The 15,958-nt window shown below is 61.1% G+C and overlaps 1 protein-coding gene across 13 annotated transcripts in view; it reads right to left on the reverse strand.

Annotated features, from left to right (window-relative positions):
* SRCIN1 (SRC kinase signaling inhibitor 1) overlaps positions 1–15,958 on the reverse strand; it is a 52,940-nt gene that overhangs the window by 11,926 nt on the left and 25,056 nt on the right. For 7 of the 13 annotated variants that reach the window (XM_025144107.3, XM_040653327.2, XM_040653326.2 and 4 more), the window contains 5 exons: positions 11,547–11,570; positions 2,447–2,639; positions 1,834–2,032; positions 1,320–1,413; positions 155–960 (listed from right to left, as the gene is read on the reverse strand). In XM_025144107.3, the coding sequence (XP_024999875.2) occupies positions 155–960; positions 1,320–1,413; positions 1,834–2,032; positions 2,447–2,639; positions 11,547–11,570 (1,316 nt within the window). Of the gene's footprint in view, positions 1–154; positions 961–1,319; positions 1,414–1,833; positions 2,033–2,446; positions 2,640–7,861; positions 8,128–11,546; positions 11,571–12,193; positions 13,557–13,983; positions 14,185–15,958 lie in introns of those variants that run through there. The other 6 variants (XM_046904460.1, XM_040653328.2, XM_025144115.3 and 3 more) reach the window with 6 other exon arrangements.

The raw sequence follows: 15,958 nt of genomic DNA on the forward strand, positions 1-15,958 counted from the left end.
GTAGGGTTAGAGTCAACGCTTCACCACCCAACCCTGTGCTTCTGTGGGGCTGGCAATAGGGAACCCTGCCCCCGCTCCCCAGCCATACCCAAGGACAACCCACCCAGCACAGCCCACTTCCACAGGGAAACCCTTGCGGGGGGCCCTTTCTCACCTCGTTTCCGTGTCCTTGGCCGGCACTGGGGAGCTGAACCCCGAGAGAGGACGGTCCCCAGGGCCGGGGAACAGCTCAGGGGGTCCCGCAGTGCTGGGGTTGCGTGGTTTGCTGACCGGGCTCTCCATGAAGACAGAGGAGCAGGAATCCTTGCGGAAGGACTGCCGGACGGGTGAGGAGCGGCTGGGCGGCCCCGAGTAGGGGCTGTGCGGGCTCTGCCCCTCCACCATCTTCTGCGGGGAGGAGGGGGGCATGCGGAAACCCAGGCCGGGTCCGTACGTATCGCTGTAGATCTGCGCGTTGGGTTTGTACAGGCTGTCCTCCAGCTCCGTCTGCAGCGCGGCCGCCGAGTAGGTGCTGAGCGAGCGCACCGAGCCCCGCTTGTACAGCCCCCCCGAGTAACCAAAAGGGTCCCCCATGCCGGCCAGAGACTGCGTGGAGGTGATGCTGAGCCGCCCCTCGTGCACCATGCCGTAGGGGTCGGCGTACAGCCCCTCGTTCTTCACCAGCACCATGTTCTTCCCTGCCAGGTCCTCGTCGGGTTTGACGTCTCGGCGTTCCAGGATGGCGCTGGGGCTGGGAGAGACGCCGGCTGCTGGGGGAAGGCTGGCCAGGCGCTCGCCGTGGTGCACGGGGCTGCCGGCGTAGGAGGGCGGGCGGCCACCGCTGTAGGACATGCGGGAGCGGGAGGGGGACGAGGACTGCAGGACGGGCGGGGGGGAGCCCGAGGCCAGGTGGGGGGCCGGGGACATGTTGTTCAGGCGGCGGGTGGGGGAGGATTCCCTGGAGGTGTAAACCATCTCCCGCTGCGGAAAGGAGAAGGGATGGTCAGCACTGCTGCGCCCGCTCCCCTTCTCCCCTCCTTGGGGGCGTCACCCCCCGGCTTTGGAACACGGTAGCTCCCTCCTCCCATCCCCAAGAAGGGGATGATTCAGTGTGATGAATCCCCTAATTATCGCCTTTATTACACCCCGCTGCCAGGCCCCAAACATCCATTCTTTTAAAGCAACGCTTAACAATGCCAGCGCTGGGGAAGACGAATCGCAGCCATTGCTCCTTGCACAAACACATGCAATTACCGCGCCCTCCTCATCGCCCTCCCACCTCGCACCAACCCCAGCCCCACACCGGGGTGCTGCCCACCCCCCGACCCAAAGCCCCTTACCCTCAGGTCGCCGTTGGTGATGTGCGAGGCGGGGAATGAGGCGTAGAGCGGCTCTTTTCGGTATATTTTAATGATGCTTCTGTCCTGGATGTCGCTGGAAGGAGAGGCAGAGCCGTGAGGAGAGCCCCAGCAGTCGCACAGGGCTGCACCTGTGCTGCTTGCAGAGCCCCAACCAACGTCAGTGGTCCCAGGGGAGGGTCTGGTGGCCGTGACCAGGCAGGAGGCACAACACAGCAGCGCCAGGGGCTGCTTTGGCTCTGCAGAGATGAATGAGCACCACCTGCTGTGGAGTCTTTTCAGGGCATTAACACCAACCCAAAGCCCTCCACCATCTCCAAGGAAACCCTTTCCCATTGCAAGGGTCCTCCCACCCCCACTTGATGGGGACGGCAGCGAGGCTTCCATCATCAGCATGACCCTGAGATGGATGCGCCCAGCGCTCCGTGCCAGCAGCGTGCCAGCAGTCAGGGTCTGTGCGCTCCTCAGCTCCCCCCCAGGTCTGTCTGCCCCTCACCGGACATCTTCCAGCTCGTAGAAGACGTTGCGGGACTCGTCCTTGATGAGGATGGCGGTGTTGGGAGACTTCAACATCCCCATGGTGAGCTTCTGGGGGAACATGTGGACGATGAGGGCGTGCAGGGTGTCCATGCTGCTGATCTCGTGGGTGATGTGCACGCGCCTCGTCTCATCCCCAAACTGCAGGAAGAGGACCCCTGGAAGCAAAGCAAGCAGAGAGCAGTGGGGTGAGCTCACATCCCGACAGCTGCTGGGCTCACACGTCCTTGGTGTGATGCTGCACCGTGGGCAGGGGTTGCATTTCACAACGCACGGATGCAAGAAGCAATGCTGCACTGTGGGCAGGGGTTGCACTCCCCAGTGCATGGATGCAATAAGCAATGCTGCACCGTGGGCAGGGGTTGCATTTCCCAATGCATGGATGCAAGAAGCAATGCTGCACCATGGGCAGGGGTTGCATTTCCCAATGCATGGATGCAAGAAGCAATGCTGCACCACGGGCATGGATTGCACTCCCCAACACATGGATGCAAGAAGCAATGCTGCACTGTGGGCAGGGGTTGCATTTCCCAATGCACGGATGCAATAAGGCTGGGGCAGAGCTGGAGTACCTGGGGAGCGCAGCTTCGTCTGGCTGGTGGAGCGGGACAGAGGCAGGCTCTGCCGGAACCGGTTCATCCTATTGAAGCCCAGAGGCAGCTCCGCTTCCGACATGGTTTCCAGGGATTCGGCCGAGGCAAAGGAGAGCTTGGCTTGGTCTGCCAGGCCAGGCTGGGAGCCCTGTGAGTGCCTGGAGCTCCTGGTCTGCAAGAGGAGCGGAGAGGTGAGAGCCCAGCACCAATGCATGCCCTGCACCCATGGGTATGGCCACATCCCCCTAACCCCGTATCCCCGCAGCGCTCACATGTGTTTCCCACATTTCAAAGCCATTCCAAGCAACCCACTGCAAATAAACCCGGGGATGGCTGGCTGGTTACAGAGCCAGGAGTCACACGCCAGCACAGGAATAACCTTAGCAATTACAGGAGGTTACACATCCATTACGCCAATGAAGCAGCTCCCGGGAAACATAAATGCCCAGCTTCTCCTGGAAGCAAAGCAGCGGTGAGGTTTATGGCTGCCTGAGCTAAGGGAAAGTAATGGGTTTGGGTTTACAGCAGTAAAAATTTAATATGCCAGGAGTCCAATTTCACACGGCCAAGTGTATTTCCTCTGCATAATAGCAGAGGGTACAGACGTGGATGTTGTGAGCTGATATTTGGAGGCTGTGGGTTAAGCAAAGCAGGGTGCATTGGGAGGAGTACCTGGACTGCACCTGAGATCAGCACCCAACACAGCACAGCATCCAGCCCAGCCAAGCACCCAGCTCAGCACCCAACACAGCACAGCACCCAGCTCAGCACCCAGCAAACACAGCACAGCACCCAGCATAGCACAGCACAGCACCCAGCCCAGCACCCAACACAGCACAGCATCCAGCCCAGTCAAGCACCCAGCCCAGCACCCAGCCAACACAGCACAGCACAGCACCCAGCTCAGAACCCAGCATAGCATCCAGCTCAGCACCCAGCCAACACAGCACAGCATCCAGCTCAGCACCCAGCTCAGCACAGCATCCAGCCCAGCCAAGCACCCAGCTCAGCACCCAGCCCAGCACCCAGCCAACACAGCACAGCACCCAGCTCAGCATCCAGCATAGCATCCAACTCAGCACCCAGCATAGCACAGCACAGCACCCAGCTCAGCACCCAGCATAGCACCCAGCTCAGCACCCAACCAACACAGCACAGCTCCCAGCACAGCACCCAGCATAGCACAGCTCAGCACCCAGCTCAGCACCCAGCATAGCATCCAGCTCAGCACCCAACACAGCACAGCACCCAACACAGCACAGCATCCAGCCCAGCCAAGCACCCAGCTCAGCACCCAGCCAACACAGCTCAGCACCCAGCCCAGCACCCAACACAGCCCAGCATCCACCCCAGCACTCAGCCCAGCACTCAGCTCAGCCCTCAGGCAAACACCCAGCCCAGCCCAGCAATGCCCCCCACTGCACAGCTCCATTTTCCAGACACGCACTTAACATCAGCAAACGAACCCAGGAGAACAAACAGCTCCTGGGGTGTGGAAAAGGCAGCATGGAAGGGACAACAGCTCTATTCTGAGAGCCAAAAGGAAAAGAAAAAAAAAAAATCAATACGAAATGATAACAGCCATCATCATCATTTAAATTAGACATTAATTGGAGGATTTAATTAATCCTGCGGGGCGGGGTTTTCTAGGACTTGAAATGTTCTCACTGTAGCTAATTGCTGGAAAATTGACTGCTTGGTTTTGGTGGTGCCGTTTGAAGGCAGAGCTCGCAGGCAGCACAGATGCTTTGCATGCTGCCATTAGGAGAGGTTTCCTGCAGGAGGGGAGCAGCGCCGTGCATCGCCAGCACTGCACGTGTTGGGGGGGGACCTGCAGCAGCAAAAGATGGGGGGCTCAGGGCTGACGGCCATCCCCAGTGCTCTGTCACCCTGGGGGTGAGGTGGGGGGGTGGGGGGGTCTCTGTCTCCTCAGCACAGCAGGATGGTGGGGATTGCTGTTGCCACGTAGCATCGCTGTTGCTATGGGATGCGGTGTGTGAGCATCACAGCGCTGCACTCTGCAGAGAGAGCTGCCCACCCACCCACCCCCACACCCCAGGTGAGCCCGGACCCCTCCTGCCCTCTGCCCCACGGCTTTGACTGACCTCAAGTCATTAAGCAGCTCAGATGGAGCTCATTATGGCCTCCACCAAAAAAAAAAAAAAAGGGGGGGGGGGGGGGGGGGGGGGGGAGGAAAGAGGGCAAGATGAAAATTAATGGATTTTTAGCCCGGAAGGGACCGTTCTGATCATTAGCCTCATGCTCAGCCTCACGTGCTCAGAGAGCAGCTCCCCCAGCCCAAGCATGGACCAGCAGCACTGCACAGCCCCCAGCACAGCCCTCTGCAGGTCACCTCCACGGCACACCCCCCCCCGTGTCCCCAGGACCCCCCCCAGAGCCCCCCACGGCACCCCCCACTGCTGGGCACCTCCGTGGTACCCCACATCCCCAGAGCCCAGCAGTGCCCCTGCGATGGGCAGTGGGATAGGATGGGTGCCTCTGTAAGAGGCTGCTGTAAGAGGGGTGAGCAGACCCCGGTGCTATGGGGGGGGGGTTGGGGGGGCTCAGCCCTTTCTGCCACATGGGAGGCACCCATGGGGTTGGGGCACCTGCAGAGCACCACAGCCACATCCTTGGCCTCCCGTGGACCATTAATGAGCTGACTTCAGGGGAATTATGCTTTACTGCTCTGCCTCACTAATGACTTATCCCTCTCTCAGGTAATAAGGCTCAAACACGCATCCAGACCCGTGCTTCTCCAGACAAGGAGATGAGCAGGGGGGTCCAATCCTGCCTTGCTGGGTGTCAGAGTAAGGCCTGGGATGGCCAGGTACCGGGGTAGGGGGCACCCACAGCCCCCCACAGCCCTTGTGGGGAACACCTCACCTGGCCAAGCATTGCCCAGGGCTGCATGCAGGGCGCTGGCATGGAGCGCTCATCGAAACCCGACATCAAACCCACACAGTGACTCCAGAATGGAAATCTGATTCCCCTCCCGGCCCCGACCGTATCACACGCTGCAGCTGAGGAGTGAGATATCAGAGCACACAACGAGGAGCAGAGCACCTCTCATCCCAGGGGCCTCATCTACCTCCATGCTGTCGCTGTGCTGTGGATGGGGCAGATGCTTGTGGCTGTGCATCCGCTGCTGTCTGAGCCCACATTGGGTGCAGGGTGAGGGCACCCCAGCTCCAGCAGCACCATGGAGCAAAGGCATTGTGTCCCCCAGGGGCAGCTTCGCCCCAGCTCTGCCCCCCAAGGAGCCCCACATCCCCCCATACCGCAGGCACTGAGACCCTTCCCGTGGTGCCTGAACCCACGAGCAGCAGGATGGAGAGGGAGGAGCCCCCCCCGGCCGTCCCCGTGGTGCCATGCTGGGAGATGACCCATTTCTGCCTGAAATTGCAGCACGGGGTTAATGCAGCTGGAGCTGCCCCGCACTCCCACGAGTTCAGGGGCAGAAGGTGAATGGAAAGCAGAGGAGCGCCGCTACCCAAAGCAAAACAAAGCTGCCCAAAGCAAAACAAAGCTGTCCAAGGCCACAGGAGGATGGTAAAGCTGCAGCTCCGGGCACAGAGGGAGGGGGGGAAGGAAGCTCTAAAAGCACCCACTGAGTGCTGTGGTGACGGGCACTGAGGTCGGGGTGGCTGCAGCCCCCCTACAGCAGAGGAAGCGTGGGTGCAGACCACCCCCTGTCCCGGGTGCTGCTTTGGTTCTGTGCCTTATGTAAAAGGGGTGGGATGGGGGAAGGGAGAGACAGGGGGGAGCTTTGTCTTTTATCTCCCCGGAGCTAAAAATAAGCTACAATTAAAGGATTCTTTCAGCTCCTAAAACTTCCAACAATCCCTTTCCTGTCAGCGCTGAGGCAGCTCCATTCTGTCTGCCTGGCTGGGCAAGGATGCTGCTCTCCTCCTCCCACCCCCTCCCAGGTTCCAGCTGTGGTCAGAGGATGGGGTGAGGTGGGGGCAGCGATGGGACCCACAGCCATCCCATCGCGCTGATGGAGAGCTGGGATGGAGGCAGGGAACAGGGAAAGGGAGCAGAACTGGGGCAGAGGAGCAGCGAAGGGCCTCACCCTGCGCTCCTGAAAGAAGGGCTGAGAAGAACACAGGGACGGAGCAGAGCACCCCGAGCCATTCCCATGCGAGGCTCACAACCACCAGCACCGACCTCACACCGTAACTCATCCGCCCGCTCTCTGCTGACCCCTCAGCACATCAGTGCCCTGCAGTGCCTCAGCCACGGCAAGAACAGCATTTACAACATAGAGATGGAGCTCCCAGCTCCCCCCCTCCCGCCCCCCATTGCAGCCCACCTCACAGACAGCCCAGCCCTATTAGCCCCCATTCCCTCCCCACCAGCACCGACCTGGCCTTGCAGTGGGCCGGGATCAGCCCTCGCCGTGTTACTGCTGCGGGCAGCATGCAGCCCTGAGCGCAGCCCCTCCCCAGGACCCCACAGGCTGGGCTGGGCCGGAGCTGGGCAGCAGCATGGGGGGGCTGCAGCTGCCCCCAGCCCTGCCCTGCTCACACCGCATCGTGCTGCGCTCGCAGAGATAATGCGCTGCAAAGCGCTGAGGGCAGCAGGGCTGAGTGCGCATCGCGCCGCTGCTGCGGGGGCACAGAGCCCGGAGGGGTCCCCCCCAGCTTCTCCAGCCCCTCTGCGTTTCCTCTGCTTCGGGATAAAGGCGAAGGTCTCTGAAATCCAGCCCAGCTTGGGCAGCAGCTGGCATGGAGCTGGTGAGCCCAGCCCTGAGCGAAGCACCACCACTGGTTATTTACAGCGTGCGCACAGCCCGGCTGCGGCCCCTGGTTGGACATGGATCGGGATTAACTCCCTGTAATCCCCTTCTCAGCACTTAATCCTGCATCTGAGTGCAGTCCCATCTGGTGGAGCACTGCGCTCTCTGGGCAGGGATCGGAACTCAGCACTGTGCTGGATGGGGCTGGGCTGGGGAGGGGACCCCTCCCTCCCCCCCTCAGGGAGAGGGAAGGGGGGACAGGTTGGCATTGCTCAAGCCATGGGGATGTATGGGGAACACCACAGGCACGGGTGAGGGCAGGACGGGTGCAGTGGGACCCCTTACATGGACTGAGGTCTCCTCCTGCTCTCCATCATGCTCCACTCTCCGGCCCATCCCTATCCATTGGCACAGCCCTCGGGGATGGTGTTGCAGTTCCGCCCTAAAACCCCACACTTCGGTCACCTGAGATAGAGGCGCAGTGCTGAGACCACAACGCCGCAGCACCGCCTCCATCAGGCAAGGCCAGGGATGAGCAAAGCAAAACGTGCACGGAGCAGAGCTGCCGAGAGCATCCCTGCTCCCAGGTGGGCAGACCTCAGCACCAAAGGGATGGAACCACCCGGCTGACGCAGCCCCTTCCCCCCACGCACCTGCAAAAGCCTTCGTATGGACGCTGCAGCTGTAATCCCCAGCACTCACACTCACTGCTCAGAGGCCCATTTCATCCTCCTGTGATGCACCCCTCGGACAGCTTCCACGGCACGGGGATAATGGAGCTGGGATAGGGACCCCTCGGGATGCGCAGGGCTGCGGCCGCTCATCCCCAACGCTGCCAGCAGAGGGTCAGCAGCAAGCAAAGCTGTTAGCAAAGCTGGGAGCAAAACAACATCTGTGCCTCCCGCAGCTCCGCCGCTGCCAACGCTTCCAAGGAAAATTTAATTGAAATTCTGAACTTTTTTTTTCCTCTTTTCTTGAAGCAGGAACAGAAGATGGGAGTGGGGATTTCTGGACACTCTGCCTGCAGTGCTGCCTGCCTCATCCCAGCCCATGGATGCTGCAGCGCAGCCCATCCGGCCCGCAGCCACCACTGGGGTGCTTGGGGTCAGGCATGGAGCCCTGTAGCACAGCAATGGGAGCATTGCTGCTGCCCGGAACAGCTCCCACCCATCTGCAAACAGAGGAATGAAACACGAAACCGATGAGCTGCATCACAAACCGCTTCGTTCATTCATTGCTAACGAACTCTGCTCATCCTTCATTATTGATGCGCCTGGAGTGGAAGGCAGCACGGGCTGCTGGCAGAGCCCAGGTAATGGGACACGGCCCCTGCGGGCTCCTTTGGCCGCACAGCCCTCGGGGAGCATCCTGGGGGCAGAGCCACAGCACTGGGCAGCCCCGTGGGGCAGCGCACATTGGGACAGCCCCTCCTGCACCCCCAGCTCCATGCCTGCTCCCTGCACACGAATGGCCACGCTGAGCCTCATGCGCTGCTCCAGGGCAGCCCGGAGTGCTGAACCTCAGCAAAAATCAGTTCAAGGAGGGGATGGTGAACCGCCTGAGACGCAGGAGGTGCACAACAGGGAAGAGAAGGAGTGAGAACTGGAGGAAAGTGGGGCTGAGCACCAAAGGTGGGACAAACCACAGGCCCAGGGTGCAGCTCCAGGTGCTCTGAGCACCAAGAGAAGGTGGGCAGGGGGCACCCACTCATGGGGTACCCTCCACGGTCACCCCTCCCACCCCACCTGCATCTCACCCCCGGATCCAAAGCGCCCCGCTCACGGCACAGCAGGAATTCACCCAGCACCTAATGCTCACCATTTTGTCAGGATTATCCCGATTAACCCAGAATTAATCCCGATCTCAATGTTAACAGGATTAGCGTTCCAATCGGATTAGTTCTTTAAACCAGACCCCTTGACTAAAGGAAGGGGCCGTCCCGCCAGATGTGCGCAGCCGCCAGATGTGCACGGGATGGAGTGGGGTTTCCCCCGCAGCGTCAGCCCCCAAAACTGCTCCTTGCTGCCCAAAAGGATGGGATGGAGCAGCAGGTGTTCCAAAGGAGCCCCAGAGAGCTGTGGCAACTCAGCACAGGCAGAGCTGGGATGGGGACACCCCACCTCCTGGCGCTGGGGGTGACCCTCACCCCATGGGGAGGATAAGCACAGCCACCCCACAGCAGGGCAGCCTCGCTGCTTTTCCTGAGCTCGTTCCTTCTGAGCCTCAAGGAGGCCCATCCAGGGGAAAAATCAATGGGAAAACAGCAGAGATGAGTCTCACCCATCCCTCCGAGCTGTGCCCGCTGATGGGGCTGCGCTGGGGACATGGGACAGGAGATGGATTTGGGGTGAGGGTGGCATCCTGCCACTTCGGGGCCGTTTACCCCACATCCTCCCCCACTGCTCGGGAGCTGTGTCCAATCCTCTGCTCCCCGGTGGCGCTGCCCCGTGTGACAGCATCTTCCAAAAATAAGCAAATTACTGCATCCTTCAGGGACGCCGGGGAGCGGAAGGAAAGCCAGGCATGAGAAAGCAGCAGGAAGGGGACGGGGGAGAAGGGGAGAAGGAATTACACGGGGCTGTGCACACACACACACACAGGTATCCTCTGCGTACACCAGGTTGGGCTCTGGGAGCCATCCCAGCCTGCAGACCGTGGGGGGAGGGCTCTGAGCAACCCAAAGCTGCAATGGGGGTCTCTCTGGCTGTTGGTGCTGACACAGTACATGACAGGGGGCTCAGGGACCAGCAGCAGAGGGACAGTGGGCAATGAGATGCCCGGGCAGAGGGCTCAGGGATGCGCTGGTGCTGTTTAGGGGGGCAGACACAATGGGGTGCAGAAGACCCTCTCCACAGTGACACCAACAACCGGGAGCATCTCCTCATCTCCACCCTGAGAGCGACAAACCAAAGCCTACGCCTGGAGAGCCCCAAATCTGCAGCCAGCAGCTGCCTGTGGGTGGAAGGGGGGGAAACATCAGGGATACGGGGACAGTGGGGACGAGGGGAACAGGTCCTGCCTGGGACCCTTTGTGGCTCTTCCCCATAGGAAGAGCTCCCTGGCCAAGGAGGGGGCTCCCATGGTGGCTCCCTGGCCAAGGAGGGGGACACAACCAGCAGACCCCCAGGACACGGGTGGCCACGAGGCAGCCTCCGGCACCTGGTCCACACATCAGCCTCACACAGGGCTCCCTTGATAGGGAGTCAGCAGCTGGGGGTCCCCAGGTGGGGAGCACAGGGCGGGTTTAACTCCATGCATTCCCACGTGGGAGGCAGCGATGCTCCGCCTGCAATGCAAAGCGCTGCCGGGTGAAGCAATGCACAGCCGTGCAACGCACCCTGCATGCACCCAACTGCTACTGCTGGGTGCTCAGAGCTCATCCCCGTTTCATTCCTTACAAGAAAAAAAAAGGGGGAAAATAATAATAATAATGATGATGATGATGAAAATCAGAGCTTTTGTGCCACCCCTTCAGGCCCGGGAAATGTCAGAGCAGGGAGGACGCAGACAGCTGGGTGTGCACAGAGCTGCTGCTCGCACGCATTTCGCTCTGTGAGCACTTCAGGAATGAGCACTCGGAACAAGTGCTCGTATTATGCATTTGATGACTCCTCAGCTCGGAGCTGCCAGCCGAGCACAGCGCCTGTTTTTTCCACAGGAAGAGCAGACCCACCAGGATGGCGTGCCAAGGTCACCCGGCAACGCGGCCGGCCTTGAAGCGCTGCCATTGCAGCCCCGTGAGGAGGAGGAGGAGGGAGGAAGGCAGCCCTGTGCCACGCGTGCTGCACCCCCAGACGGTGGGGTGACTGCCTGCAAGGCGCTGGCATTGAGCACCGGGTCTGCTCCGTGCAATGCTGGGTGCAGGTATTGGTGCAGCATTGGTGATCGCTGCATCCCTCACCGCTCCTCGGCAGCGCTCAGCCCCGACCGACTGAGGTTGGGAACCACAGCAACCCTATCAACAGCCAGAAGAGCGCAGCTTCCCTGCTGAGCTCAGAACCCACCTGCAATGGGCTCTGCTCTGCCCTTTCCCCGCTGTTAAGGGGACGCGGCCCTCACCCCTGCGGGTGACTGCAAAGCAGCACGGATCGCCTGCAGCCCAAGTGAGGGCAGGGCACGGATTCCTCTCATTCAGGGAACGGTTTCACCTCCACGCAGCGCCTCAAGCTGAAGCATAAGAGCCTTCCCATGAGCTGAAGCTGAGAACACACCTCTTTGGCACAGGAACCCTGAGCGCAGCCCCCAGCTCCCACCCCCTGCGTGGACCCGGATGAGGCACAGGTGGAGAAGTGCATGCATGTCAAACCAAAGCATGACAAAGAAATCAGAAGTACTGACCTTAAAGCTCCAGTAGTTGGGCTGCTAACGACAATAAAATAAAATGACAAAAACGAAGGAAAACAAACAAGGAAGGGGAAAAAAGAAAAAGAAAACAAACAAAAAAATACCATTAAGATTCTGCTTTGAGTTTCGATTCCCTTCTGAGAATTGCTGACTACATTCGACCTGCTCTCCTTTCTGCTCCGCATCCCCCTCCCTGCAGGCAATGGCTGGGGTGGTGGGGGGGGTGGGGGGGCTGTGCAGGCAGTGAGGTGTGCAGCTGAGTGCAAAGGGAGCGGGGCTCAGCCCCGTGCTCACAGCACCCAGCGTGTGCTGCCAGGGAACCAGAACGGTCTTCAGTTTTAAAAGCATCTTCAAATCCCCCCCCCTCGCCCCCCCCCCCCCCGTTCAAGCCTCCTTGCCCCTCTGCTGCTTCTTTGCAGCCTCTCCGCCGGTGTCATTGCAATGTGCTGCAGCGAGTGATGGGAGCTGGCATCGCTTGCAGCCCGGCACGCTGCAAAGCTCTCCCCAAACACCCGCTGATGAGCAGCAGAAATGGATGCAAAGCTCCCGAGGATGCTCACAGCAAAGCCTCACCGAGGGCAGCTGCCCGGGGGGACGGGGCTGAGGACGTCCCATTAACGGGGGGGGGGTGGGAGGAGCACCTGCAGGGCGGCTTCATCCCGTCTCTTATTGGGATCAAAGTTCTCGGCTTCTCTTCTCCTCCCCGCTCACAGCCGCCCCACCGCGCTCAGCTCAGCTCCGCAGAGGTCTCAGCACAAAGCAGGCTCCCCTCCCACGACACTGTGCTGCCCATCCATCCCCATTGCTGTGCTCTGGGAGCACGCAGGAGCTCCCGTCAGGTTGGAGCACGGCAGAGCTTTGCTTCCATCCGCAGCTTTAACCACCATCGCTGCCCGGGGCATTAACCCTTCCCTGACCACCTGCACAGGAATCAGCTCTGCGTACACAAACAAGCCCTGACAGTGTGAACAGAGGTCTGCCGTACAAACACAAACCCTCTCCTAAATCCCCTTTTAGACACACTCTAAAGCCTCAGCAAGATGCTCTTATCCCAACGCAACGTCCTCATCGAGGCACTGACATTAATATTCCACCAGACACGAGCAGACCCTCAAGTTCTGCATCAAACAAACCGAGGCTGCTTTGGGAGCGATTCAAGCCCAGCGCTGCCGTTTGCTCACGCAGGCAAGCCTGGAGGCACAAAGGTCTTTTCCAAGGGCACGCCGTGACTCAGAAGCAGCACCAGGAACAGAAGCCCACGGAGAGCAGCCACAGGACCCGTCCTGGGCACAGAACCTGCCTCAATGAGAGCAAGGAGCTGCCTCCCAATGCCTCCAGGGAGTGGACGGACCCAGTGCTGAGCAGGGCAGCCCGCAGCGCAGGGATACGGCCGCAGCCCCCCCCGGCTCCAAAGGACCCACCCCCAAACGGGGAGGCGATGCTCCCCAATGGCTCCTTCCACCCCTTTCCCTCCACACCCTTCGTTTTGCTGCTGAAGAGCTGTGGTAATTTTCCCCAGCCCTGATATTGCTGATCCTATCTCACAGCAGCCCTCGGTATGCATTTTATTTATTATTTTAGGATGACTGGCCAGGCTTATCACAGAGCCCATCCATTACATCCCCGCCGCATCCAGCGCATCTGAACCCCCCCCCCCAGTGCCAGGGCAGCAGGTGGGGAACGTTCTGGAAACGACCACAGACAGCCGGACTGCCCCACAACCACAGCTCTGTGACCCCAAAGCGCTGCCGACGGTCACAGAGCACAAAACCCAAATCCTTGCCCAAAGGCATCTCCAGAACCAGGAGGGCACCTCTGCAGGTAACTGCATGGCTCAGTGCTGTCCCAGTGTGCGCAGGAGCCAAAGCCCCATTGGGCTGCAGGTTGGGGGGGGTGGGGGGTGGGAGGACTCGCCCCATGCTGGCTCAGGGCTACCAATCTGGTGCCATGCACTGAGGGCAGAGATCCCCACAGGCACCTCAGGCTCCATCTGTCCTCGCAGGCACTGCGCCCGGTTGAGCTCATTTTCTACCGACCTGGCCTCTCCCAAAGCAAAAATGCCACCCCTGTGGCACACCCCTGCGCTATGGGGACAGGGCTGGGATGGTCCCAGCGCCCCGCATGCAGCCCTGCTGGGGGTTTGCACGGAGGGAAGGGGAGAGGAGGAGGCCAAGGTAGAATTAACACGTCCCCGACTCTTCAAAAGCATCAAAGGGAGATAATGGTCTGAGAGAGGATTGGAAACGACAGCCTTGTTCCACGCGATAAAACAGGCAGCTCGAGCTGCGCAGACAGTAGGGAGAATTACAAAGGCTGAGATGATAATTACAATGAAAGTCATGTACAGGGAGCTGCAAAACGAGGGACTAAGGGGGATTCGGGCCCTCCCCAACACAGCCATGCATTCCAGGGGCAGAGAACCCACGCAAACCTCGGACCTGCTGCAACCCACGGCCACGAGGGAGCCCACGCACGCAGCAGTGCTCACAGAGCTTCACCAGCAAACACTGGGGATGAGAGGAAAGCCAGAGCTGGGGATCGCAGCAAAGAACATCGCACTTAAAACCCACAGTCCCTGCGGCCGCCCCGGGAGAAGGGCCGTCCCGGGTGAAGGAAATCCATGCAAGTCACCGCCCTGACCAAGGCGGGCTGCCCCGGTTAGCAATTACGGCACAGATCTGTTACTGATTAACAAGGCAGCACCGATGCGCCCCTCGGAAATGGGCAGCGGCATCCCAGCACGCCGTGCCGGGGGGAGGGACGGCAGCGCTCTCATTGGCTTTTTAATGAACTCATTCCCAGGAGTTGCAGTTTCTGATTGAGTCTCCCCCTCAGGCACAACGTCTTGACAAACAAAAACCTCCCCGAAATACACCGGCAAAGCGGACTGAAGCCCGTTTCTCCGCGTTAAAGTTTGTGATGCTTTCCGGCACGAGAGGAACAGAAGCCCAAGCAGCGAAACGACCGCATAGAGCCGAATGCAAACAGCAACCAAGAAGAGACACCGAGGCTGTGCATTGCAGATGCTGTTATCTGAGGTCCTGTAATTACTGCAAAGGGGCTCTCCAAGCCGGGCACGGCAGCACGGGGTGAGCCAGGAGGGCTCATGGCTCTGCGTGCAGCTCCTGCCTGCACCCACAGCACAGAGCCCACCGTAAGCAGCAGTTCCAGCCCTCAGCTCCCTCCGGAGCAGCTCAGGTGATGTCAGAGCAGGAACGCACTCAGGCACCACCGTGTTTGTGCTCCTGGCTCTCCCTCGAGCCCTCCCCTTTCACCACATCAATACAGAGCAAAGCAGCGACGACGGCTGTTGGCAAAAACGCACCGGCACGCTGCGATGCATTGGGGGGGGAGCGTTGCTGAGGACGGAGCCGTGCAACCCCCCTGCTTGCAACGCAGCCTCCAAGCACCCCTCCGGGGCTGGGGGATCCACGGGGCCCCGTGCTCCAACAGCCCCATGCAGAAAGGCCGGGGGAGAGGAGGGTCACACTGCGGGAATCCCGGTCCCATAGGGGCAGGGAGAGGCAGAAGGGGAGCTCCCCTCCAACCAGGGAGCGGGGCCGGGGGTCGGGGTTTGGTGTGGGGCGGGGGGGGGGTTAAGCAGGAAGCCCGGGAGAAGTTGGGCAGCTCGAATTGCGGGGTAACGATGGCAACGGCACGCGTAGGTGGACGGGCACAATGGGGACGTGCGAGGTAAAGGAGGAAGGAGATCCGCGGACATCCACGGGCGGCCCCACGGGGACAGCGCCGGGCGCCCTCCGGCACAGGGGATGCGATCTGGGCAGCACCGGGATCGGCCCTCCTCCTCCCCACCCCCGGGGGGGGTCCCAGGGGCTGCGGGCTCTGCGCGCCCCCCAGCAGCCCCAGGGGTGCGGGGCCGCGTGATGGGCACCGGGAGGTCCCGCGGCACCGGGTGTATGTTGGGGGGCGGGGGGGGGGTTGGGATGACGAGCGGTGCCCCTTCGTTGTCCCCAAGCCGGGGGGGGCTGCGGCCGCTGCTGCCCGCACTGCCGCATTCAGCGCCGCTCCGCAGCCGCTTCTTCCCCGCAAAACCCCAAACGGAGCGGGGCTGAGCCTTCCCTCCCCCCCCCCCACAACTCACTCCATGAACGAGCCGGGGGGGAACGCGCAGAGCCCGCGGGGCCGCACCGCGCGCTGCTCCTCGGCCGCTCCTCCGCCACTGCAGCGCCCGCAGCGTTCGCCCTCGCGAGGCCGAGAGGGGCCGGGGGGGGATCGGTGCGGAGCTGCGGGACTCCGCGCACCGGGCCGGGGTACAGCGCGGGGGGTGGAATGGGGGGGGGGGGGGATACGGACACGAGAGGGTCCGGAGGAACGGGGAGCACCGGGGAAGGCGGAGATGGGTGAAACAGAGCGGGATGGGGGGCGGGGGGTGGAAAGATGGAGGG

Source organism: Gallus gallus, chromosome 27 (genome assembly GCF_016699485.2).
Source record: "Gallus gallus isolate bGalGal1 chromosome 27, bGalGal1.mat.broiler.GRCg7b, whole genome shotgun sequence".
Lineage (NCBI taxonomy): Eukaryota > Metazoa > Chordata > Aves > Galliformes > Phasianidae > Gallus > Gallus gallus.